Consider the following 27874-nt stretch of genomic DNA (forward strand, 5'->3'; position numbering starts at 1 on the left):
GGTAGGTGGTGTTATAGATAGTGTCGAGGGCTGTTGTAGGCTACAAGACACTGACAGGATGCAAAGCTGTACTGAGAAGAGGCAGATGGAGTTCAACCTGGATAAGTGAAGTGATTCATTTCAGAAGGTTAAATTTGAATGCTGAATATAGGGTTGAAGACAGGATTCTTGCCAGTGTGGAGGAACAGCGGGATCTTGGGGTCCATGTTCAATGGACCCGGATTCAATTCCTGCCTCGGGCAACTGTCTGTGTGGAGTTTGCACATCCTCACTGTGTCTGCGTGGGTTTCCTCTGGGTGCTCCGGTTTCCTCCCACAGTCCAAAGATGTGCAGGTTAGGTGAATTAGCCATGCTAAATTGCCCGTAGTGTTAGGTGAAGGGGTAAATGTAGGGGTCTGGGTGGGTTGCTCTTCAGAGGGTCGGTGTGGACTTGTTGGGCTGAAGGGGCTGTTTCCACACTATAAGTAATCTAGTGTATGTAGATCCCTCAAAGCTGCCACCTAAGTTGATAGGGTTGTTAAGAAGGCGTATGGTATTTTGGCTTTCATTATCAGGGGATTGAGTTTAAGAGCCATGAGGTTTTGCTGCAGCTCTATAATACCCTGGTTTGACCATACTTGGAATATTGTGTCCAGTTCTGGTCTTCTCAGTACAAGAAGGATGTAGATGCTTGAGAGAGGGTGCAGAGAAGATTTACCAGGATGCTGCCTGGATTGGAGGGCATGTCTTATGAAGAGAGGTTGAGTGAGCTAGGGCTTTTCACACTGGAGAGAAGAAGGAAGAGAGGTGACTTGATAGAGGTGTACAAGGTAATGATAGGCATAGTAGAGTGGATAACCAGAGACTTTTCCCCAGGACAGAAATGACTGTCACGAGGGATCATAAATTTAGGGTGATTGGAGGAATGTATAGGGGAGATGTCAGAGGTAGGTTACTTATGCAGAGAGTGGCGGGTGCATGGAATACACTGCCAGCGGTGGTCGTAGAGTCAGAGACATTAGGGACATCTAAGTGGCTGCTGGACAACCACATGGACAGCAGTAAATTGAGAGTGTGTAGGTTAGGTTGATCTTAGATTAAGATAAATGCTTGGCACAACATTGTAGGCTGAAGGGCCTGTACTGTGCTGTACTGTTCTAAAACTGTGCACAATAGTCAAGTATCTCACCAATGATTTGTATTGTTGCAACAATACTTCTTTACCTTTATGTTCGAATCCTTTAGCTATAAAAAAAAACATTCCATTCACTTTCTTTATTACCTGCTGTACCTGCATAGTTTTCATGAGAGTGACTCATGAACAAGGACACCCAGATCCTTCTGCACCGGAGCACCCTGAAGTTTCTCCCAATGTTTTTGACCGCACACTTATTCATGTTAAACTCCATCTGCCACATTTTGACCCACTCTCTTAACCTATTTGTAACCATTTGAAAGGTTATTTCTCACTGCGATTTACCAACCCGCCTATTTTTATGTCATCCACAAATTTGGCTGTCGAGCCTTCTATCCCTGTATCCTAGCTGTTAATATAGATGATAAATTGCTGGGGTCCAAGGACTGAACCTTGTGACATCCTATGAGTTACATTTTGCCATCCAGAAAAAACATTATCCCACCTTTCTGTCTTCTGTCCATCAACCAGTCATCTATCCAAGCTAATAAATTATCCCAATCCGATCCAATTTTGTGAATTAACCTTTTGTATGGCACTTTATCAAACACCTTCCAGAAGTCCATATATATTACATCTACAGAATTCCCATTATCTACTTTGCTTGTTATATCTTTGAAGAACTCTAGCAAATTTATCAAACATGATTTGTCCTCGTAAAACTATGCTGACTCTAATGGATAGTGATTTGACTTTCCAAATGTCCTGATATAGCTTCCTTGATAACTGATTGTAACACTTTCTCAACAGCACATGTTAAACTAACTGGTCCGTAATTTCTTACATGTTGTCTCCCTCCTTTTTGAGTAAGGGCATTATAGTAGCATTTTTCCAATCTACTGGAACATTTCCTATGTCCAGGGAATTTTGGAATATTGTAACCAATGGCTCCATTATCTCTGCCACCAAATCCTTTAATACCCTAGGATGTAGACCATCAGGCCTGGGGGACTTTTCCCTATCAATATTGATTGTTCTATCTTTTTTATAGCCTCTGACTTGTCCGTTCCAATAGGAATGTTAACATCTTTCCTGTAGCAGGGAGACTAGAATTGAATGCATATTCCAGAAGTTGCCGAACCAATGTCCCATACAGCCATAACATGACATCCCAACTCCCATACTCAATGCACTAACTAATAAAGGCAAGCATACCAAGTGCCTTCTTCATTATCCTGTCACTCCAATTTCAAAGAATTATGAACCTGCAACCCAAGGGCAACATTTCCCATTAAGTGTGTAAGTTTCACCACGATTTGTCTGATCAAAATGCAACATCTCACATTTATCTAAACCTTGGCCCATCTGATCAAGGTCCCATTGTACTCTGAGAAGTGAAGGAAAATGCAGATGAACAAATGAAAATTGGTCTGTGAACAATAAATATTTAATTTCTGTCTACGTGGAAATTCTGTAGAGAATAGAAAACTCTCTCAATAATAACTGTCAGTTATAGCATAGAATGTCCATAGGCTAGTTGAGTACAGTTAAATTATTAATTGTCACTAACCAAGTTCCATCAACATCTACAGATCTTACAAACATTTGAATTCAGAGCAGGAGTAGGCCATTTGGCCCCTTTGAACGTTTTCTGCTATTTAAAGATAGCAGGAGTTAAAGACATTACAGACATCTCAGAGATGACGAATGGACTACCCCAGCTCCTTGGCATCATGGTAGCCCACAAACGTACGAACACAGTTCTTGATTAATATAAAGCATCCTTTACCAACAACCAGCAGAATGAATGTCAAATACAAAATACTCTGCAAGGAATAGGAAGGATTTGGAGGGATATGGGTCAGGTGCTGGCAGGTGGGACTAGATTGGGTTGGGATATCTGCTCGGCATGGATGGGTTGGACCGAAGGGTCTGTTTCCATGCTGTACATCTCTATGACTCTATGCCTGCAACAAACATTATTTAGGGCAGACTGGCAGAAAACTAGCCCCCAGGATACATGAGCACCAACTAGCCAACATAAGACACGACCAACTGTCACTAGTATTGTTACACATAGACAACGAGGGACACCAGTTCAACTGGGACTTTACATCCATCCTGGAGCAAGCTAAACAAAGATACGCATGGGAATTCCTAGAGGTCTGACACTCAAACCTGAACTCTTATCAACAAACACATCAATTTGGACCCCATTTACCAACCTCTCAGAAAATGAACCGGAAATGATACCATCTACCACAACAGACCAGGACACATAAATAGAAAGCGGGATAGTACACCAATGCTTCAGTGGAGGCTCACTGATCATGTTACCTTGCATGGTGATGAAAAGTCTGAAAACAAATCTTCTAGTTCAGCAAGCAAACTTATAACCTAGGCTAGTGCCACCTGCCAGTCATATCCCTCCAAAAATCTATCTAAATGTCTTCTAAACATTGTAACTATCTGCATCCATCAGTTCCTCTGGAATTTCATTCCATACATGAGCCACTCTCTATGTAAAAAAATTGCCCTCATTTTTAAAAAAATCTTTCTTCTCTCATCTTAAATATATGCCCCGGTTCTTGAAATCTCTCATCCTAGGGAAAAGACACCTGCCAGTCACCTTATTTATACCCCTCAAGCTTCTATAAATATAAGGATAGCACTCAACCTCCTATCCTCCAGTGAAAAAAGTCCCAGCCTGTCCAGCCTCTCCTTATAACTCAATATTCCTGGCAACATCCTGGTAAATCTCTTCTTAACCCTTTCCAGCTTAAGAATATCCTTCTTATAACAGGGAGACCAGAACTGGACACAGTACCTCAGAAGAGGCATCAACAACATCCTATACAACCTCAACATAATGACTCAATTCAAAGGTCTGAGCAATTAAGGCAAACACACTAAATGCCTTCTTAACCACCCTATCTAAGTGTGATGAAAATTTCAAAGAATTATGTACCCAGACCCCTAGTTCTCTACTCAGATTAGCCAGGTCTTATTAAATAGCAGAAAAAGTTCAAAGGGGCCAAATAGCCTACTCCTGCTCCTAATTCACATGTTTGTAAGATCTGTAACCTTGGCTGCATGAACATTACTTGAAAGGGTTAAAGATTGGGGGAGGTGAACGCTGGGACTGGCCACACTTAATTAACTCTTGTCTCTGTGCAGGTGGGTCTACCTGAGGACAATGTGAAGCGCTGTGTGCAGCAGTTGGGTTTAGCTATCGACTACATGCACAATAAGAGCCTGGTTCACCGGGATATAAAGCCAGAGAATGTCCTTCTTTTTGACAAGGAGTGCAGACGGGTGAAGCTGTCTGATTTTGGTATGACACGCAAAGTTGGCTGCAGAGTGAAGCGCATCAGTGGGACCATCCCATACACAGCTCCAGAGATCTGTCAGGCCAACAGGACTGAAGGCTTTTTAGTTGACTGCAGCATTGATGTCTGGGCTTTTGGTGTTCTGATCTTCTGCATGCTGACTGGGAATTTTCCTTGGGAGGCTGCCATGCCATCTGACACATTCTATGAGGAGTTTGTGCGGTGGCAGAGGGGCCGGCTGAATGGGTTTCCTTCACAGTGGAAAAGGTTCACAGATGGAGCCCTCCGAATGTTTCAGAGGCTGCTGGCTGTTGATCCAGAGAAAAGATGTTCTGTCAAGGAAGTGTTTTATTTTCTGAAATGTGACTTGATGGTAGAATTGAGGAGGAGGTCTTCTTATCGATGTAGAACCCATTCGTCTGATAAACCGGCACACAAACATGAGGGAACAACCCCCAACATGCCTACTCCACTGAGAAGAAGCCTTCTGTCAGAAACAGCAGGTTCCAGATTCACATCCCCATCAACAGAGTCAAGTTCACACCCATCTGGAAGCAGGATGGAGGGAAGACAGGACAAGAGCAAAGGTCGAATGATTGTTGCCACGGCAATTGAAATATGTGTTTAACTTTCCAATCCTCTAGTAGGTGTACACTGTTATGGTGAGACGAGGGGAGAGAAGAATGATATGCTATAATTTTCAATCTTTTGATCCTTTAGCTCTGGCAATAAAAACACACCCTGTGGGTGGGTTAAATGTGCAGGAAGTCCCTCCTCCCATGACCAGTGATAAAGTTTACAAACTGTTTCAAAGGTGCAAACTACTCTTAGGAGATGGGAGAACCCAGTTAGGTACAGGTCCTTGATCTTTGGAAACAATGTTTGTGTTCAGCGCAGAGCGGTGGTATAAAAATGTCTTATCTTTTTTTTAGATTCCCTACAGTGTGGAAACAGGCCCCTTGGCCCAACAAGTCCACACCGACCCTCCAAACAGTAACCCACCCAGACCCATTTCCCTCTGACCTAATACTAACATGGCCAATTCACCTGACCTACACATCTTTGGGCTGTGGGAGGAAACTAGAGCACCCGGAGGAAACTCACACAGACATGGGAGAATGTGCACACTTCTCACAGACATTTGCCCAAGGCTGGAATTGAACTTGGGTCCCTGGCGCTGTGAGGCAGCAGTGCTAACCACTGAGCCACAATGCTGCCCTGTGAAGGTCCTAAATGAAATAAATTCATTAAGACTCAATTCAGTTCCAAATTGTCATGGAAAAAATTGCCAATATTTAGCACTATTTGTCATTAAACAGATTGGGAGAAAGTTAGGATTGCAGATGCTGAAGATCAGCGTTGAGAATATGGTACTGGAAAAGCACAGCAGGTCAGGCAGCATCCAAGGAGCAGGAGAATTGACGTTTCAGGTGTAAGCCCTTCATCAGAAATGGCTTATGAATGATGAAGGGCTTATGTCTGCAACGTCGATTCTCTTGCTCCTCGGATGCTGCCTGACCTGCTGTGCTTTTCAAGCACCACAGTTTAAACTCATTAAACAGATTACCTGGTTACTATATCTGAGGCTACTGTTCAACTGAATTGTGCAGTAAATTGATTATGAAGGATTTTCATGCTCAAGCTTGATTCTGCTTGTTCCTGATGTGTGCCTGCATACACTTGTTGATTGAGCGTAATGATGCTCAATACAGTTGAGATATTAGATTAAATTACTTACAGTGTGGAAACAGACCAACAAGTTCACACCGACCCGCCAAAGCGCACCCACCCAGAACCATTCCCTTACATTTACCCCTGCACCTAACACTACAGGCAATTTTGCATGGCCAATTCACCAACCTGCACATTTTTGGACTGTGGGAGGAAACTGAAGCACCTGGGGTGACCTGGGGGAAACCCACACAGACACGGGGAGAGTGTGCAAACTCCACACATTCAGTTGCCTGAGGCGGGAACTGAACCCAGGTCTCTGGCGCTGTGAGGCAAAGTGCTAACTGCTGTGCCACCATGCCGCACACTTCTCTTTGTTCAGCAACACTCTCCAGAACCTTACCATTAACACTGTAAGTCCTGCCCTGATTTGCCTTTCCAAAATGTAGCACCTCACATTTATCTAAGTTAAAATCCATCTGCCTCTCCTCAGCCCATTGGCCTATCTGATCTGTCACTCAGTGTAGACTTGTGTCTCTCAGTGCCACACTGGACTTGCCTACTAGGCCTTCAGAGGGATCTTGTTGTGCTTAAAACACAGCACATTAGTAATTATCTGTGTATTGGTTTTAATGACTTAGCAGACCATTTGGCACAAGGGGCTTAATTATTTTAATTAAACCATTCGGGCATGTTATGATGTACCTCCAGCAGAGATGGAACTTGAACCCACTCCTTCTGCTCAGAAGCAGGGATGCCACAACTGCACCAAAAGAGTTCAACACTAGTGTTAATGCTTCTCACAAGTATCCTTATTTGTCCTTTCATCTCATCCTATAAACATGTCTTCTATTACTTTCACCCTCATGTACTTAAAAAAAGTTGACAATAATTCTATTTTCTGTTGTAATAGGCAACTGTTACAACTGTTACTATACAACAAAACGATTGGCTTCAATATTAAGGATCAATTTATTTTTCTGGACATTACAAATTGTTGAAAAGTTTATGAAAATGCTCTGATTATAACATCTCTAGAATTTCCACGAAACATTACTTTGCGGATGATTGCAGATCAGACTTTTATCTCCAATTTGGGCAAGGCTGAGTCTTCAGCTTTGTTACTTGCTTATCGGATTTCACCAGCAGTGTTGACAGTGAGATGTCACACCTCCTCAACAAACTTATTATTTGATTTTCTAATGCTGTGTGTGTGATTGAGGAAATTTTGGTCAGGATTAAATGGAAGCAGTCCCTTGGGATTATGCGTGTGATGACTTTAGATGGTTCCAGCTCCTGTCTCCTTAGGAGCCAATATCCACAAACAGAACTTTGCTGGTTCATTTGTCTTCAGTAACTTCTGCCCATTGGCCTTTTCATTCATCCAAATACTTCTCTTGTGCCCCTGGAGTACACAGTTAATGGGGCTGACTTTATTCTCGGGTTCACCCTTTGATTGTAAATGCTTCTTTTCACTTATAAAATAGAATATTATATTCTTTGTCAATGATCTGAAGTCCCACGTCTTTATTAGAATATTGGTAAGCTTTTAAGAATTTCAATCATTCTTGCATACAATTTGTTGAAGATCATTGTATCATCCATAAAAATACTAATGATGAGTAGTTAACAAATATATTGTTCAGTTTCATTTTCACTCTTATATTTTTCTGTCGAGTGAGCATGTCAAAGGTTCCACCAACATTGGATTAACAATGGCATTAGTGGGTTGTGTTGCTTGACATTCTTCTTTGTGAATGGAGTTAGTTTTGATTTTGTTCCTCTCTTTAGCTATAGATTGTCCAGTTTTCAACCAGTTAAATTAATCCTTTTTGCCCTCTTGAAATCATAACTGTTTTATTTAAAATTGTGGTGCCTGATTTGGACTATATAGTGTGGTTTTGTCTTCTCTGTTTAAGTTTTCAGCTAACTAACTTTTATATGCCACCTGGTCAAACAGCACTCAGAGAGGCATAGAGATGTACAGCATGGAAACAGACCCTTCAGTCCAACTCATCCATGCCAACCAGATATATCAACCCAATCTAGTCCCACCTGCCAGCACCTGGTTCATATCTCTCCAAGTCCTTCCTATTCATATACCCATCCAGACGCCTTTTAAATGTTGCAATTGTACTAGCCTCCACCACTTCCTCTGGCAGCTCATTCCACACACACCACTCTCTGTGTGAAAATATTGCCCCTTAGGTCTCTTTTATATCTTTCCCTTCTTACCCTAAACCTATACCCTTTAGTTCTGAACTCCCCCACCCCAGGGAAAAGACCTTGTCTATTTACCCTGTCCATGCCCCTCATGATTTTATAATACTCTATACGCTCAGCCTCCAACGCTCCAGGGAAAACAGTCCCAGCCTATTCAACCTCTCCCTATAGCTTAAATCCTTGAACCTTGCCAACATCCTTGTAAATCTTTTCTGAAACCTTTCAAATTTCACAACATCCTTCTGATAGGAAGGAGACCAGAATTGCACACAATACTCCAAAAGTGGTCTAATCAATGTACTGTACAGTTGTAACATGACCTCCCAACTCCTGTACTCAATACTCTGACCAATAAAGGAAAGCATACCAAATGCCTTCTTCACTATCCTATCTACCAGCGACTTTACTTTCAAGGAGCTATGAACCTGCACTTCAAAGTCTCTTTGTTCAGCAACATTCCCTAGGACCTTACCATTAAGTGTATCAGTGCTGCTAAGATTTGCTTTCCCAAAATGCAGCACCTGGCATTTATCTATATTAAACTCCATCTGCCATCCCTCAGCCCATTGGCCCATCTGATCAAGATTCCATTGTAATTTGAGGTAATCTTCTTCGCTCTCCACTATACCTCCAATTTTGGTGTCATCTGAAAATTTACTAACTATACCTCTTACGTTCACATCAAAATCATTTATATAAATGATGGAAAGTAGTGGACCCAGCACCAATTCTTGTGGCATCCCACTGGTCACAGGCCTCCAGTCGGAAAAGCAATCCTCCACCACCACCCTCTGTCTTCTACCTTTGAATCAGTTCCGTATCCAAATATCTAGTTCTGACTGTATATCGCTCTGCCCTCATCAATCCTCTTCAAAAAACTCAGTCAAGTTTGTGAGACATGATATCCCATGCCCAAAGTCATGCTGACTATCCCTAATCAGTCCTTGCCTTTCCAAATACATGTACGTCCTGTTCCTCAGGATTCCCTCCAATAACTTGCCCACCATTGACGTCAGGCTCACCAGTCAATAGTTCCCTGGCTTGTCATTACCACCTTTCTTAAATAGTGGCACCACTCACTCTTTATGCATTTCAGTACTGTTTCAGTTCCTTTCTACTTGTACCCAACAGTTTGATGTATGAGCTATGTAAACAACAGATATCTTGATTATAGTCCTGTTATCTGGTGTCCTTAGCTTTGTTGATAAACAGAATTGAAAAATTGCTTGATAATAGGGAATTTTGATGTAGTTAGAATCCTATGTTTTTGATGGGCTAATCTTCCTGTGACATTTTGGAATGATGTCATTATTTTCTAAGTGGCCTTTTTTGCTACCCATCTCTTTCTTGCACTGGGTTTGAGTGCTCTACCAATTATGAAACTTTTTGTTACAACCAGTCTTCTCCTCTTGTTTTTGCAAGGGATTGTTAGTTCCTAGCACCATCACGTAATGCTTTTGATTAAGCCTATCATATGGGCTGCCGACTCCTCCTTTTACTGACCATTCATCAACTTAAGTCAGTTGGTCATCAAGATCCCTCTTAGTCTGATTATTACTTGAATATAATGTGTAATTTGAGTGCAATCAGTGTCAGCTGTATCTGCATCTTATGGCTCAACCAGTGGAAGAAGGCATTCATCCAAAATCTACTTACTAGTTTTAGATTTCCATGTGTAGAATTTTTCTTATTTATGGCACAGCTCCCTTGGAACTGCTATTCTAATTAAATCAGGACATCTATTTCCTCTTCCAACAATTGAATTATTACTAGATTTTTTTTGTTTCTAAGGCAATCCGTTTCTTGTTCTGCAGTGCAGCATGTTGATCTCTTGCATGCTGTCTGAATCTCCAATGGAAATTTTTGTTGATGCTTTTGAATGGTAATCACTGTTTCAATTGCATTTGGTACCATTTTAAATGTTTTAATTTGATGCCTTTTTTCAAGGTGCAGTGAGAACATATCAATACTTTCATACTTGTGACGGGTTGTGAACTCTAATATCAACTGCATGGTTTAGTTGCACTTGGAATCTGTTTTGTTACCTGCTTGAGTTTTGGTTGAGTCCATTGTAGTATTGTGTCACCATTTTAGATCTTATGACTTCATTCAGGTTTTCAAGCTTGCATCCTCCACTTCACTCTCATTTGCTGTGCCACCTACTGTCTATCCAATGACTATGGATCTGACAACTGGATCAGATGCCTTTGGGATAGTTTGTATAATTTTACTGATTTCATATCTTCTTCACTTGTCTGGTGGAAGAGGAGATTGCTAGTCTAGCAGGGTGGATCTAGCAACTTGTTTCTCACACAGTTTACTGCTTGCTATATCTAGTGCACTTAGTAGGATATTATTGTCTGAGATGCGCTTCAAGCAGTGTAATTGACATAATAGAACTATCCAAGCATTTTGCTTGAACAAAAGTTGCCCCACCTTGTGGGGGCAGTGATCTATAGAAAGTCATTTTAACTAACAAACAATTGCTATTATGAGCTGGATGAAAGGAGGCTCCATTCACTGCGGTTGGTGAGAACTTGGAAGATGACTGCAGATATTATTAATATCTATTGACCCCATTTAAGAGAGCCCATAGTCCCTAGATCTGGTCTCATTTGCGAGACAAATATCTTCCTTTGAATGTTTTAGAGTAATACTCTTTTCCTGTACTAACTTTACAGTTTATGTCGGCATAGTCGTTTTTTTCTTATCACCCCTCTAACCACATCTCCACCAATGTGTTATGTATAATTCCTCTTCTGAAAAATAGTATACAATCCTGAAATTTTTGTTTGTGAAAGAAATACTTGCGTTTATATAGGACCTTTCAAAACCACCAGTCATCTCAAATGCTTTGTAGACTGAAGCACTGCTGAAGTGCAGTCACTTTTGTACTATAAGAAATGCAATAGCAAATTTTGCACAGCAAACTTTCACACAGCAATGTGATTAAGACCAGAAAATCTGTTTTATCCATTATATTGATTGAGGCATACATTTTGGTCAGAAACAAGGGAGAACTGCCCTACTTTTCTTCAAAATAATGCCATAGGATATTTTACGCTCATTCAAGGAGGTAGATTGGGCTTTAGGCTAAACCAAAAGGTGACACCTCCAACAGTGCAGCACTCCCTCAGTGCTGTATTGGACTGTCAGCCTTGAATTTAGGCTGGAGCAGGATTTGACTCTAGAATCTGTCACTTAGGGAATGCTGCCTAAAGAGCTATGTCTGCTGGTAGTTGGTTTAATGGTTTCTTTATTAATTCCCAATTACATTATTGCTTTTCAAGTTTGCTATTTTGTCTAAAATAAAATTAAGAACTACGATTACTAAAGGTCTGAAACCGAAACAGAAATTGCTAGCAAAACGTATCTGGTTGGGCAACTTCTGTGGGATGAAAACAGAATTGACTTATCAAGTCCGGTGATTCTTCAGCAGAACTTGGTGATTCTTCATCAGAGTCTAGTCACCAGGCTTGAAATGTTAACTCTATTTTCTTTCCATAGATGCTGCCAGACATATTGAATTTCACCAACAATTTCTGTTTTGGTTTGTCATTTTGTCTCTTGACTCCAGTATGAAACAATGAAAAATTAATTGATGGGAAAAAACCATATCTTTAGAATAAGCAAGCTTTTGAGCAGTATCCCCATCATTGCCACCCCCAACCTGACAATTACTGGTAATGTTCCTGTCAGTCACTGCCAGAGTCAAAGAATTGATAGAATAGACTATTAATGGATGTTAACCAGATAATGGCTATGTGTAAACATGCCATCTTCATTCACATTCCCAAAGAAAACACATTTAGAAAGTGAATCAAATAAAAAGCCCTCACCATGGAAGCATCACTCACATGCTCAAACTCAACACAAACTAAGATCACCCCCTCCCCCATCCCAGTAATAACGTGTTGCTACTATTTAACTGGGGAATTGAGGAACTAACTTTTCATTTTCCTTCACCACCCACTTCTTATTCACCAGCATTGCTAACTCTAAGGCAGTACCCAGAGGAATGGGATTGCTACTGAACATCAGGGCCATATTGTCATGTATTGGGAGAATGGAATTAGCATAAAAATAGAAGACTGAGCAGACAGGGTACTAGAAATGGGAAAAATGCCAAGAAATGATCGGCAGAGCCTTAATCTCAGGGCCAGTCCTGTTGTCCAAGAGAAAGGTAAAATTTTTTAATAGTGAAATTAGCTAAGTGGATCACAGTATTTAATTCTAGTCTGCAAGGTAAGTTTCAATGTTAGTAACACAGCTCATAAATAACATTATTAATAACTCATTACTTGTGGTTGATATTAATATTTTCAATTAATTACAAGTCTTATTAATACTCATCACTGCAATTTCCATAATGTGTAACAGTTGATGTGCGAAACTTTCGTAATGTGCCCATTTGGTCTGTGAAAATTCCAGCAGTAAATTGAAATTACAATGTTGAATCAATCCAAGTCGGCATTTACCTTCACATAAACTCAATAGTTCGTTGAAAATGTTTTGAGCTAATTAATGGGGTGGCACAGTGGCTCAGTGGTTAGCACTACTGCCTTACAGTGCTAGGGACCTGGGTTCAATTTCAGCTTCGGGCGACTGTCTGTGTGGAGTTTGCACTTTCTCCCTGTGTCTGCGTGGGTTTCCTCCTAGTACTCTAGTTTCTTCCCACAGTCCAAAGATGTGCAGGTTAGGTGAATTAGTTAGGGGAGAATGGGTCTAGGTGGGTTACTCTTCGGAGGGTCGGTGTGGACTTGCTGGGCTGAAGGTCCTGTTTCCACACTGTAGGAATTCTAATTCTGAAAAAATAAACATTGGGTTGCAGTACAGGTCTGTTACTGGCAGTGACCCCAATCTGAAGTGGTAAATTGAAAAAAAACACGTGAGAAGCATATTAAAGATTCAAGTGAGTTGAATGCTTATTTTCCACAAAAGGGTAATTTTAAATAAGTTGTTCTTTGTTTTTTGTACATTTAGGATATAACAGAAATTTGGATCTGGAGGCCAATGGTTCCTACAGGATTTTCTGTCTATTAAAAGAAATATACAGAAAATGTAAACCATCTTACTTCCTAATATGTGCTCCCTCACCACTAAATCATTAATTATGAAGAAGAATTTGTAAAATATTTGTAGCAGCACTGATATGTCAACTAGGTTAAGTGACAACTGATTAATAATAGTAAGAATTGCTCTCAATAATACATGACATGCAAAGTATCAGCATCAATTGGGAGCGTTAGACCTTAAGCTTGGGACATGTCAGCCAGAAGGGCTCATTATTAACAATGGTTGGTATAAAAAAGTGCTACCAACAAGTTCTTTCCTGATACCTTGGAAATTATCCAATAAAACAGCAGAATCAAACTAAAGGCATGTTTCAAATTAAATTCCTGATCTGCGCTGAAACAGATGGTACACTACTGTTCGGCTTCAGTGCCCCAAAACAGAAAGATTAGCAAGGGTCCTTGCTCCCAACTGTTCCAGCACTGCGTAGATAGCAGTGATGGTGAAGGTCTTCTATTTTTGAATAGTTTACCAATAAATATTCCAAAGTTCATACATTAGGAATAACCATTGGATACGGAACAGAGGGGGATATTGAAAATTTACACTTTCAAGCATAGCAAACATTGAGCACTTAAAGAAAATATAGGCAGTGATAGAAGTCCAAAAGCTGGTTTTATTTCTGTGCTTACTGTGAATTCTGGTAAAGTGGGAGCTTTAAGGATCCTTGCAGAGAAAGCGTCACTGCTATGGGCTGCACAACTTGCAATTTCTCTTTGTTGTTACTCCCTGGAGGCTCCCTGCTTACTAAATGCTTGACCCCACAATAATCAGTTGAGGGCATCAGGTAAAGGGTCCAGCCAAACTGTCCAGCTGATTATGTTTAGGGATATGGCCTCTGTTTAAGCTGGTCTCTTACTAGTGCTTAATGAACTTCACTGAATGTGGAAGTATTAAAACATGGTTTTAACAAGATTAGTATGTCTTCTAAAGGTGTTGTAGAAATTGTAAAGTTTGAGTATAATAATAATTCTTTTAACTACAAGTATGATATTTGAAGCACACTTTAAAGGAGGGGGAGGTGTTGCAAAGATTACTGTGGTTTGGTTGCCTAGTTACATGTTGTAGAGTTGGAGGTTGAATGACCCATTGATTTGATTCACCCTAAGGAATCTGGTCACAGCAACCCAGGCAGAACACATTATGACAGACTTTTGTAAGCACAACATTGTGCTTTGTTTGGTCTGCAACACTGGAAAAGAGTAAACAGAGAATAATTTTAAATAGAGCACTGTTTGTAGAAAGGCCTATAACTGTTAGTGCTGCTGCTAAGGACAATAGTCCTTTAAAAGTTACTTGTGTATGTTATGCAATAATTTTAGGAGTAGAGCTGTTGTAGATCTATATATAAAAACAATGCTCTTTTACCTCAGTTTGTGATATGTACATACCTCAGTCTCATTATAGTAGGCAGATAAAATAACTACATAAAAAGTGAACTATACATTTTGTGGTAAATAATTTGATGCTTGATTTCAAAGACTGCTTTGAAATAGTTTAGCCTTCCCAACAGTGACTCTTCCATGGGTTATAAGAAAACATAAGATAGAAGTAATCTCCTTTGCTATGGTGTAATACCAGTTTCTCTCATCATTCTGTTGTGGGTTATTTGATTTTACCAGTGAAGGTCCATCCTCTCTTTGTTCACTGATCCTATTGTAACCTTCCTAAAACAAATTACTATGGATGCTGGAAATTGGAAATAAAAATATAAAGTAGTGGCAACATCTGTGGAGAAAGAAAATTAATTTTTTGGTTCTGAGGATAGGTCACAGACTTTACCTGTTAAGTCTGTTTTACTCTCTCTACCAGACTGCTAGGCTGCCAGACCCACTGAATATATCCATTGTAACCATAGTCTAGTATAGTCGGGCTTTAAAGCATTTATTATCCACCTGATTTAATCAGTTCTACTATAAAGCAATTCAACTGTTCTTCACTTGTCCTGAAAGATTGTGATGGGACATTGTTGAAAGAATGTTACCCCTATTTGTATTTAACCCATGCTGTACCTGGTTTGGAGGTTTACAGTGTTGACAATGGTTGTCTGAAATGGGTAAATATTTGATTCTTCAAAACTTACCTCCCTCATCTTCAGCATAAAATAACCTGGATTTTGATTCTGCATTTGATTGGAGTGCACATTTTATTTATTCAATCATCTTGTGCCGATCTGCAGGGTTCAAATTAGTTGAAGGAATTTTCAATTTGGTGAAGTATGTGTAAAGTCAATTGTGTCTTTGATGGTAAAACCAATATGAATCTAGATTTCAGAATCCCATTCCTTTTCTCTTTCTGTCTCCTCATCCCAGGTTAAGGCTGGAGACGTTCGCCGAGCTGGGAATTTGTGTTGCAGATGTTTCGTCCCCTGTCTAGGTGACATCCTCAGTGCTTGGGAGCCTCCTGTGAAGAAGGCTCCCAAGCACTGAGGATGTCACCTAGACAGGGGACGAAACATCTGCAACACAAATTCCCAGCTTGGCGAACAGAACCACAACAACGAGCACCCGAGCTACAAATCTTCTCACAAACTTTAAGGCTGGTGACCTTGTAAACATTTCTGTGGGAGCTGCTGAAAGGATGTTCCCTTAATCAAATCACAATTCCACCTAGGAATGACCTCTTGTCAGCCCCTTTCTGATTGGGGCATCGTGTGTTATAACCATCTGCCAGGGTGGATGGTGATGAGGGCTTATAACTACTTATATAATATTCATACCAATAATTTGGAATTGCTAAACAGAGTTAAATTTTGCTTTCAAAGACCCTTTGTTGTTAAAAATAGCAATGGATATGGGATCTTGAGCAAGCCATTGATTAGCATCAGGTTTATTCCACATGCAATGCACTGCCATTTGAAAAGTATAAGAATCATATTGGTATTATTAATTTGGGGAATAAATTAATTCTTCAAAAATATAAATAAAGGCCCTGACTCCCATTAATACCTCTAGATATGAATGTGCTTTGTAGATAATGTGCACATATTGATATCTAACCTAATTGAGGCTGTTGCCTTTGCATAATAGCACATGTTATTGATGTTGAAGAAATTGCCAGCCCTATGGCTGAACACTGAATCGTGAGTAGGTGCTATTCTGATGACTGTTAATGCAATGTTAAGCATATACAATCAGACCTCATAGTTTAATGTATATGTAGAATGTGAATCATTGATGTGTTGTCCTGAGGGTCCTGGAGTGTAATATGGTCAATGACCAGCTCTCAGTAGTGTTGGCAATGATTCATCTGCTCTGTAGAATTTCTCCATGTTTCTAACCAAATAGAATAAAAGATGTGATTTGAAATAAAGCTTGCACTTTGACTTTCTGTGTTCTTACTTTTCGCTGTTACTAGTGATGATTTGACAAAATAATGCACAGAGTTTATAGAGAAAACCTTTCATAGTTGAGAGGAAATATTGTCTGGGATTTAGCAAGTTAACTCTGATCATCTTCCTATACCACCATGGAGTCTTGCATATCCACCTAATTTGCTGGGTCCTTAGGAAAGACAATATCGCTGATGCTAAAATGAAGTACTCCTGCAGTACTATTCAGGCACATAAAAATGTATTATGTCCTCACAGAACATAATGAAATTTGATTCTCTCAAAACATTATTTTTACCTTTATTGACTATCCTGGTATGTTGTACTTACAGTGCACAGTACCTCTAAGGTAGTGAAATTAGTTAAATCAGGAAATAAGGTTTAGGGAACCTGTGAATGACTGGAACTCTGGATGTATGCTGGGCTTAATCCCCTGGTTCTCTTTTAAGTAAATTAGTTCATAGATCCCAATTAGCTTCTAATTTATTATTCATTACCTTAAGTGGGTTAATGAATATGACTGTAATTAACCAGTGTGTTAAAAAGGTACAGAAAGAATTAAAATTCCTAGGTTTTAAGAATGTTCACAACTTTATCCAGTTCATTTGTTTTAGCTGCAAAAAACATTTAGTTACATGAAAAATAAAGGCAAAATACTGTAAATTCTGGAAATCCAAAACAAATATAAAGAATGCTGGAGAAACTCAGGTCTGGTAGCACCTGTGAACTTGGAAGATACACACCAGATTTGAAACGTTAACTCTGTTTCTCTTTCCACAGATGTTGCCAAACTTGCTGAGCTTTTCCAGCATTCTCTGTTTGTAATAGATGCATTACATTCATTCCTATTCATTACTGAAGAATAATGCAAACTTAGCCATTTTATAGAAGGTATAATAGTTAAAACTGTATAGAATGTGCTAGGTTAGTGGATAATTAACATAATACTTTAAACAAAACAGCTTGTTATAATCATGTAATCTGATTCAGTCACCCGACAGTCTAGGATTGCAATAAAACTCTAGATTGAATCTGCTGCCTACTGCAATACACAGGTCTCACTGTACATAACCATGCTATTCTGCTATTGACAACCAGCGTAGTAATTGCTGTTTATAAATTGTGCTATGGCTCCACTTTTCCCCTCTAATGTGTAGATTTTGTATTATAAATAGAGGGTTGGTGGCAGTTCTTTTGTACATCTGGGGTTCTCACAAATTGCAGACAGAAATTAAAGAACTACTGGGAATGGAAGGTGTGTCATTTTACAGCCTTAAGTGAAAAGAAAGTTTATTTCACACTAAAAAAAAGTTTCTGTTTGACAGTTTTAGCAATGGTGAAGTTATGAGTGTTCCATTTAGTGAAGATTATAATAATGATACATTACTTCAGTACATCATGATAGAGAATCATTACTCCATTATACCTTCAACCATACACAAATAGAAATACAATAATAGGGATTCACTGGACAAAAATTACAAAATGCGCATGAAGCAGATCAATAACCATGTTATGGAAAAGCAGAATGTTAATGTATAATTTCAATCTTGTGAAATAGAAATGAAATACCCAAAGTGTCATATCAGAATCCCATATTCTCAAATGTGACAGAAAAAATGCATCATCTCATACTACAGGAAAGAAATGAATTATTCTCAATATTTCATAATGGCATTTCAATACTGCGGCATGTCATAAAGTCATAGATTACATCAGAAAATATAATGTGGGTATATTATTTCAGTTTATAAATGCAAGTTTAATTGTCATGTAGAGAATCAATATTTTTTCTCACTGAATTGCACAATGTCCAAAACCAAATTAGGAGTTAAGCATTGCAATACATTGCAGTGGAAGGAACTCTACAATTGACTGCCATTTCCAGTGCATTCTCCAAGGAGATTTACTCTTCAGTACATAGACACATCATATTTCAAAGGTTGTACAAAAGACTTAACAACAGATGGTAATAAAGCTGAAACTTTCCAAAACACTTTAATAAGGATGGAGGTTTCTAATAAACTGTAAAAAGAATGGATCTCTAAATAATGACATCTCATAAATGGACTCGAATAAGCATAGAACTCACCAATAGACTGTAATCAGCATAGAACTCAAAATGGAATATAATAGGATGAAACTCATCAATGTACTCGTCAAAGGAGGCAAATGTAATGTTGACATTTATTTTGAGAGGACTTGAATATAAAAACAGGGATATACTTCTGAGGCTCTATAGAGCTCTAGTCAGACCACATTTTGAGCACTGTGTGCAGTTTTGGTCCCACATCTCAGAAAGGATGGACTGGCCCTGGAGCATCTTCAGAAGAAGTTCACAAGACAGGAATGAAAACCTGAACATATGGGGAATGTTTGAGGACTCTGAGTCTAACTTGATGGAGTTGAGAAGGATGAGGGGCGATCTAATTGAAACTTACAGAATACTGAATGGCCTGGACAGAGTGGATGTTGGGAAGATATTTCCATTGATAGGAGAGATGAGGACATGAGGGCACAGCCTTTTAGAATGAAGATAAGGAGAAACGTTTTCACCCAGAGAGTGGCGAATCTGTGGAATTCGTTGCCACAGAAGGCTGTGGAGGCCAGGTCATTGAGTATATTTAAGACTGGGTTCTTGAGTATCAAGGGGATCAAGGTTTAGTGGGAGAATGAGATTGAGAAACTTATCAGCCATGACTGAATGCTGGAGCAGACTCGATGGGATACATGGCCTAATTTCCACTCCTATGACTTATGGTCATATGATACTGGAACAAGGGTGGAATCCATCAAAAGACTGCAATAAGGATAGAATTCATAAGTGAATGTAATAAGGATGGAAGAACCAATGAGAATGGAGTTCAACAATGATGTTCAGTAATATGGATGGAGAAAGTGAGGACTGCAGATGCGTGACAGTCAGAGTCAAAAAGCACAACAGATCAGGCAGCATCCAAGGAGCAGGAGAGTCAACTTTTCAGATATAAGCCCTGCATCAGAAATGTGGGGGATGGCTGAGAGATAAATAGAAGGGTGGGGGTGTAGCTGGAGGGAAGGTAGTTAAGAAGACGCTACGTAGATGCAGGTAGGGGTGATTGTGATAGGTCAGTAGGAAGAAGGATGGACAGGTAGGGCAGATGAAGACAGCAGTGTCGAGTTGGAGGGTTGGATGTGGGATGAGGTGGGGAGAGAGGAGATTTGGATACTAGTGAAGTTGACGTTGATGCTGTCTGTTTGAAGGATCCAAAGGTGGAAGATGAGGCATTCTTCCTCCAGTTGTCAGGTGGCTTGGATTTGGTAAAATCTTGCATTACATTGGATTTGGTGGTGCAGGAGGCCCAGGACTTGTATTTCCTTGGTGGAGTGGGAGGAGATGTCAAAATGTTTGGTTATGGAGCAGTGGGGTTGTTTGCTGCGTGTGTCCCAGAGATATGCTGCCTGAAATGCTCTGTAAGTTGGTGTCCTGTCTCCCTGATGTACAGGAGACCACATCGAGAGTAACAGACACAGTAGATATGGTGGGTGGATGTGCAGGAATATGGATGGTACACTCAAACACTGATTACTCCAATTGACTGAAATAAGATGGTACAGTGCAAGATGGATAGAATTGTCCAATCTAGAACAACAAACACCAAATTCTCCAATGCCATGTAATTAGGATGGAACTAGTTAATATACATAAAATGGCAAGAACTTGTCGATGTCCAAGATGGCTGTGGAGTTGCAGGGCTGAGACTGAGGCTCGTCCCCTTTCCTCTGCTTTCTTTCTTTTAATGTTCTTTTTGATTTTGCTCTTTTTCTTTAGTCTAAAGCCTGAAGAATGGTGGGTAGAGGCCTCCAGTGGCAGCAGCAACAATGCCAGGATGACCTGGACACGGCTCTACTCCAGCCTGGGTCTCCTGGTGATCAAGAGCAAGTCCCAGGCTGACTCCTCAGCCTAGACTCACAGGCTCAATCAAGGCTCCAGGTCTGTGGTTAGGCCCTGGCACCTGAAGGAGAGGTAGCATTGGTGAAAGGGACGGCGGAGGACCCCAACAACTGATGACTGGCAGCAGCGTCTGGAGGAGCATTAGATGGGGACAGGAGGGATGAAACCCACACATTCCCTGGCCCCTGCCTCCAGCCTGGGTGTGGCAGTTTTGTTTGACGCAGCTGTGGAAGCCGTAACTGGCAGCCGGGGCCATGACAGAGATCCTGGAACCCACTGCAGAGACTCCAGCCAATATGAAGCAGTGACTGGGGGTGCAGTGGAGGGGGAACAAGAAGAAGACTGCAAGATGAATTATATTGCAGTAAAATCTTGCATTATATTCACTGGTTGAACATGGCACCAGAGTGTGGCAACACCTTGCGTATAAACATGTGACAAAACACTTATCACTGTATTTTTTATGTACATGAGGAGGTTGCATGAGCAAGATTAACCATGGTTAATCTTGCATTATGGGGAAGGATGGGGGATGGATCTGGGTAGGATGCTCTTTAGAGAGTCGGTGCAGACTTGATAGGCCAAAATGCCTCTTTCTGCACTGTGGAGATTCAAAGATTCACTGGAATGCAATATAGGAAGATTTCAACAGTGCAGCATGGTGTTACATGAGTAAGTGAGAGGAGCTTGCGACTAATCACTCAAAATGACAACTGACCTATCATGTTGCATCGTGCTTCAACTCACAATACTTCAGTGATGACTAATATACTGTAAGGGAGTTTTGCAGGAGGATTTTAACTAGTAAGGTAGGGGGTGGGACACACAGGGAAATAGTGAGGAAAAAGATCAATGTGAGACTGGTACAGTTGGGGAAAGCAGCCAGTCAAACAATCAGGGCAAGCAGGAACAAAGCAGAGAACAAGATAGGACTGATAAATTAAACTTTATTTATTTCAATGCAAGAGGCCTAACAGGGCAGGTAAAGAACACAGGACAGGATATCATAGCAATTACAGAAACATGGCTCACTGATGGACAGGACTGGCAGTTTAATGTTCCAGGATACAAATGCTATAAGAAGGATAGGAATGGGGGTAAGAGAGGAAGGAGAGTGGCATTTTTGATAAGGGCTGGCATTACAGCTGTGCTTAGGGAGGATATTCCTGGGAATACGTCCAGGGAAGTTATTTGGGTGGAACTGGAAAATAAGAAAAGGATGATCATCTTATTGGGATTGTATTATAGATTCCCTAACAATCAGCAGGAAATTGAGAAACAATTTTGTAAGGAGATCTCAGCTATCTGTAAGAATACTAGGTGGCTATGATAGAAGATTATAAATTTCCGAACATAGAGTGGGACTGCCATAGTGTTAAGGGTTTAGATGGAGAGGAATCTGTTAAGTGTGTACAAGAAAATTTTCTGATTCAGTACGTGGATTTACTGCATAGAGAAAGTGCAAAACCTAACCTACTCATGGAAAGTAAGGCAGGGCAGGTGACTGAGGTGACAGTGGGTAGCACTTTGGGGCCAGGGACCAGAAATTTAAGAGCTTTAAAATAGTGATGGAAAAGAATTAACCGGATCTAAACGTTGAAGTTCTAAATTGGAGCAAGGCAAATTTTAATGGTCTTAGGCAAAAATTTCAAAAGCTGATTGGGGGCAAATGTTCACATGTAAAAGGATGGCTGGAAAATAGGAAACCTTCAGAAATGAAAAAGCAAGAGTCCAGGGACAGTACATTCCTGTTAGGATGAAAGGAAAGGCTGGCAGGTGTAGGGAAAGCTGGATGACAAGATAAGTTGAGAATTTGGTTAAGAGAAAGAAGGAAGCATATGGTGGGTACAGACAGGAGAGATCTAGAGAATCCTTAGAAGAGTATAAAAGCAGTAGAGTATTATTAAGAGGGGAATCATAATGATAAAAAGGGGACATGAGGTAGCTTTGGCAAATAGGGTTAAGGATAATCCAAAGGGCTTTTATGGGTGGCATGGTGGCTCAATGGTTAGCACTGCTGCCTCACAGCACCAGGGTCCCAGGTTTGATTCCAGCCTCAGGTGGCTGTCTGTGTGGAGTTTGCACATTCTCCCTGTGTCTGCATGGGTTTCCTCCGGGTGCTCCAGTTTCCTCCCACAGTCCAAAGACGTGCAGGTCAGTGAATTAGCCATGCTAAATTGCCTACAGTGTTAGGTGCATTGGTCAGAGGGAAATGGGTCTGGGTGGGTTACTCTTTGGAGGGTCTGTGTGGCCTGTTTCCACACTGTAGGGAATCTAATTGGAATAAAAAAATACATTAAGGACAAAAGGGCAACTAAAGGGCGAATAAGGCTCCTCAAAGATCAATAAGGCAGCCTATGTGTGGAGCCACAGAAGATGGGGGAGATAATAAACAAATATTTTGCAGCAGTGTTTACCATGGAGAAAGACATGGAAGATCTTGAATGTGGGGATAGTCACAGATGAGGTGTGAGAAGACTGGAGATGGGCTTACGTTGTGCCACTATTGAAGAAAGGTGGTAAGGAAAAGCCAGGGAACTACAGATCGGTGAGCATGATATTGGTGGTGGGCAAGATGTTGGAGGGTATCCTGAGGGACAGAATTTTCATGCATTTGGAAAGGCAAGGACTGATTAGAGATAGTCAGCATGGCTTTGTGTGTGGAAAATCATGTCTCACAAACTTGATTGAATTTTTTGAACAAGTAACAAAGAGGATTAATAAGGGCAGAGCAGTTGATGTGATCCATATGGACTTCAGAAAGACATTAGACAAGGTTCCTCATCGGAGACTGGTTAGCAAGGTTAGATCTCATGGAATACAAGGAGAACTAGCCATGTGTATAGAGAACTGGCTCGAAGGTAGAAGACAAAGACTGGTGGTGGAGGGTTACTTTTCAGACTAGTGGGCCTTGACCAGTGGTGTGCCACAAAAATCAATGCTGGGTCCACTGCTTTTCATCATTTACATAAAGATTTAGGCACATAGGAGGTATAGTTAATAAGTTTGCAGATGACACCAAAATTGGAGGTGTAGTGGACAGCGAAGAAAGCTACCTCAAAGTACACCGGAATCTTGATCAGGTGGGCCAATGGGCCGAGGAGTGGCAGATGGAGTTAGGAATATGTGAGGTGCTGCGTTTTAGGAAAGCAAATCAGAGCAGGACCTATTCACTTAATGGTAAGGACCAAGGCAGTGTTGCTGACCAACGAGGCCTTGGAGTGCAGGTTCATAGTTCCTTGAAAGTAGAGTCGCAGGTAGATAGGATAGTGAAGAAGGCGTTTGGTATGCTTTTCTTTACTGGTCAGAGTACTGAGTATAGGAGTTGGGAGGTCACGTTGCGGCTGTGCAGGAAATTGGTTAGGTCATTTTTGGAGTATTGCGTGCAATTCTGGTATCCTTCCTATTGGAAGGATGTTGTGAAATTTGAAAGGGTTCAGAAAAAATTTACAAGGATGTTGCCAGGGTTGGAGGATTTGAGCTATAGGGAGAGGCTGAATAGGCTGGGGTAATTTTCCCTGGAGTGTCGGAGGCTGAGGGGTGACCTCACAGAGGTTTAAAACATCATGAGGGGCATGGATAGGATAAATAGACAAGATCTTTTCCCTGGGATTGGGGAGTCCAGAACTGGAGGGCATAGGGTTAGGGTGAGAGGGGAAAGATGTAAAAGGGACCTAAGGGGCAAGTTTTTCACACAGAGGGTGATGTGTAAGGAATGAACTTCCAGAGGAAGTGGTGGAGGCTGGCACAATTATAGCATTTAAAAGGCATCTGGATGGGTATATGGCCCCAGTCCTCGCTGTCATTCTTCTCACTCCATCTTCATTCTTTCGGTGGCAGTTGGAGTGGGAGGAGTGACAGTGAGGACCAGAGGCCAAATGGGAAGGCACATTTTAAAAGATATAAAAGCTTACCTCGTATACGGGCGGAGCACACACTGAGCAGGAGCAGACACGGAACTGCTGGGTAAGTGAGACTTTATATTTGGATGGTTGCTTTACCTGAAACATTACTCGGGTAGTGTTTCCCACTCGTCTTCCTCCTCTAACCAAAGAAAAAGGTTCTGTGCGCCGGGTTGGTAAGCTAACTAGTTTCTTTTTATTAGCTTTTTTCTGTAGTTTCGTTGGGAATTTAGAATAGTGGGAATGGAGGTTAGGGCAGTTGAATGTTCCTCCTGCAGAATGTGGGAGATAAAGGTAACCACCAGTGTCACTGCTGACTGCATCTGTGGAAGTGCACCCAACTCCAGTTCCTCGAAAGCTGCATTAGAAAATTGGAGCTGGAGCTGGATGAACTTCGGATCATTCAGGAGGTGGAGAGGTTATTGAGAAGAGTTATAGGAAGTAGTTACACCTCAGGTAAAAGAAGAAGGCAGATGGGTTACCGTTAGGGGATGGAAAGGGAATCAGCAGGCAGTGCAGAGATGCCCTGTGGCCGTTCCCTCAACAACAAATACACTATTTTGAATATTGTTGGGGGGGAACGACTTACCAGGGGTAAGCAATGGGGCACAGATCTCTGTCCTTGTGTCCAACAGGGAAGGGTGGAGATGAGCAGAGCATTAGTCATTGAAGACTCCATACTTAGGGGGACAGATAGGAGGTTCAGTGGGAACGAGAGAGATTTACAGTTGGTGAGTTGCCTCCAGGGTGCCAGGGTTCATGATATCTCTGATCATGTTTTTGGGATCCTTGAGGGGGAGGGGAAGCAGCCCCAAGTCGTGGTCCACATAGGCACCAATAACATAGGTAGGAAGAGAGATGGGGATTTAGGGCAAAAATGCAGGGAGCTAAGGTGGAAGCTTAGAGCTAGAACAAAACAGAGTTGTATCTCGTTTGTTGCCCGTGCCATGCGCTAGCGAGCCGAGGAATAGGGAGAGAGAGGAGTTGAACACGTGGCAATAGGGATGGTGCAGGAAGGAAGGTTTTGGATTCTTGGATAATTGGCTTTCTGGGGTAGGTGGGACCTCTACAAAGAGGGTGGTCTTCACCTGAACCAGAGGGGTACCAATATCCTGGGGACGAAATCTGCTCATGCTCTTTGAGTGGGTTTAAACTAAGTCAGCAGGGGGATGGGAACTGAAATTGTAGTTTGAATATATGGGAGGTTGAGAGTAGTGAAGTCAGAACTAAGATTGCAAGGTCACAAGAAGGCACAGGCGAGCAAGAATTTGGTTTGAAGTGTACCTTCTTCAATGCCAGGAGTATCCGGAATAAGGTGGGTGAACTTGCAGCATGGGTTGGTACCTGGGATTTCGATGTTGTGGCCATTTCAGAGACATGGGAAGAGCAGGGACAGGAATAGTTATTGCAGGTTTGGGGAATTAGATGTTTCAGTAAGAAGATATTGGGTGGCACAGTGGCTCAGTGGTTAGCACTGCTGCCTCACAGCACCAGGGTTCCAGGTTCACTTCCAGCCTCGGGTGACTGTCTGTGTGGAGTTTGCACATTCTTCCTGTGTCTGCGTGGATTTCCTCCCACAGTCCAAAGATATGCAGGTCAGGTGAATTGCCCATAGTGTTAGGTGCATTAGTCAGAGGGAAGTGGGTCTGGGTGGGTTACTCATCGAAGGGTCAGTGTGGACTGGTTGGGCCGAAGGGCCTGTTTCCACATTGTAGGGAGTCTTAAAAAAAACACAGAAAATGGTAAAAGAGAGGATGATGTGGCATTTTAGTCAAGGACATTATTACAGAGGCAGAATGGAAATTTGAGGCAGTATGGGCTGAGATTAGAAACAGGAAAGGAGAGGTTACCCTATTGGGAGTTTTCAATAAACCTCCAAATAGTTCCAGAGATGTAGAGGATAGAATAGCAACGATGATAGCAACGAGAGCGACAGGGTAGTTTTTATGGGGGACTTTCACTTTCCAAATATTGGCTGGGAATACTATAGTTCAAGTACTTTATATGGGTCAGTTTTTGTCCAATGTGTGCAGGAGGATTTCCTGACACAGTATATAGACAGGCCAACAAGGGGGTGAGGCCACATTAGATCTGGTACTGGGCAATGAACCTGGCCAAGTGTTAGATTTGGAGGTATGTGAGCACTTTGATGATAGTGATTACAATTCAGTTATGTTTACTTCAGTGATGAAAAGCGATAAGTAGACATCGCAGGGCAAAAGTTATGGCTGGGGGAAAGGCAATTATGATGCAATTAGGCAAGATTTTAGATGCATAGGATGGGGAAGGAAACTGTAGGGGATGGGCACAGTTGAAATGTGGAGCTTATTCAAGGACCAGCTACTGCGGATCCTTAATAAGTATGTATCAGTCAGGCAGGGAGGAAGTTGTTGAACATGGGAGCCATGGCTTGCTAAGGAAGTTGAATCTCTTGTCAAGAGGAAGAAGAAGGCTTATGTTCAGATGAGATGTGATGGCTCAGTTAGGGTGCTTGAGAGTTACAAGTTAGCCAGGAAAGACCTAAAGAGATAGCTAAGAAGAGCCAGGAAGGGACATGAGAAGTCATTGGCAAATAGGATCAAGGAAAACCCTAAGGTTTCTATAGGTATATCAGGAATAAAAGAATGACTAGAGTAAGATTAGGGCCAATGAAGCATAATAGTGGGAAGTTGTGCATGGAGTCTGAGGAAATAGGGGAAGTATTACATGAATACTTTTCGCCAGTATTCACATTAGAAAAAGACAACGTGGTTGAGAAAAATACTGAGATACAGGCTATTAGACTGTATGGGATTGAGGTGCATAAAGAGGAGGCGTTAGCAATTCTGGAAAGTGTAAAAATAGATAAGTCCGGTCGGGATGTAGACAAAAGTGAGGACTGCAGATGCTGGAGATCAGATTCAAGATTAGAGTGTAGTGCTGGAAAAGCACAGCAGGTCAGGCAGCATCTGAGGAGCAGGAAAGTTGATGTTTCGGGCAAAAACCCTTCAGAAATGATCCGGGTTGGGATTTATCCTAGGTTTCTCTGGGAAGCCAGGGAGGAGTTGCCAAGCCTTTGGCTTTGATCTTTATGTCATCATTGTCTGCAGGAATAGTGTCAAAAGACTGGGGGATAGTAAATGTTGTTCCCTTGTTTAAGAACCCTGGAAATATAGACCTGTGAGCCTTACTTCAGTTGTGTGTAAAGTATTGGAAAGGGTTACAAGAGATAGGATTTATAATTATCTAGAAAGGAATACACTGATTAGGGAGAGTCAACACTGTTTTGGGAAGAATAGGTTGTGCCTCACAAACCTT

The 27874-nt window shown here is 41.3% G+C and overlaps 1 protein-coding gene across 1 annotated transcript in view; it reads left to right on the forward strand.

Annotated features, from left to right (window-relative positions):
• The window catches only part of LOC132825588 (serine/threonine-protein kinase SBK1-like), a 32678-nt gene extending 11990 nt beyond the window's left edge, over positions 1 to 20688 (forward strand). Inside the window, exons 6-8 of the mRNA XM_060840968.1 lie at positions 4292 to 5050; positions 10152 to 10219; positions 20553 to 20688. Coding sequence (XP_060696951.1) covers positions 4292 to 5050; positions 10152 to 10219; positions 20553 to 20688 — 963 coding nt within the window. The remainder of the gene's footprint in view (positions 1 to 4291; positions 5051 to 10151; positions 10220 to 20552) is intronic.
• The last annotated feature ends 7186 nt before the right edge of the window (positions 20689 to 27874 follow it).

The sequence above is a fragment of the Hemiscyllium ocellatum genome, chromosome 20 (genome assembly GCF_020745735.1).
Source record: "Hemiscyllium ocellatum isolate sHemOce1 chromosome 20, sHemOce1.pat.X.cur, whole genome shotgun sequence".
NCBI classification, from domain to species: Eukaryota; Metazoa; Chordata; class Chondrichthyes; order Orectolobiformes; family Hemiscylliidae; genus Hemiscyllium; species Hemiscyllium ocellatum.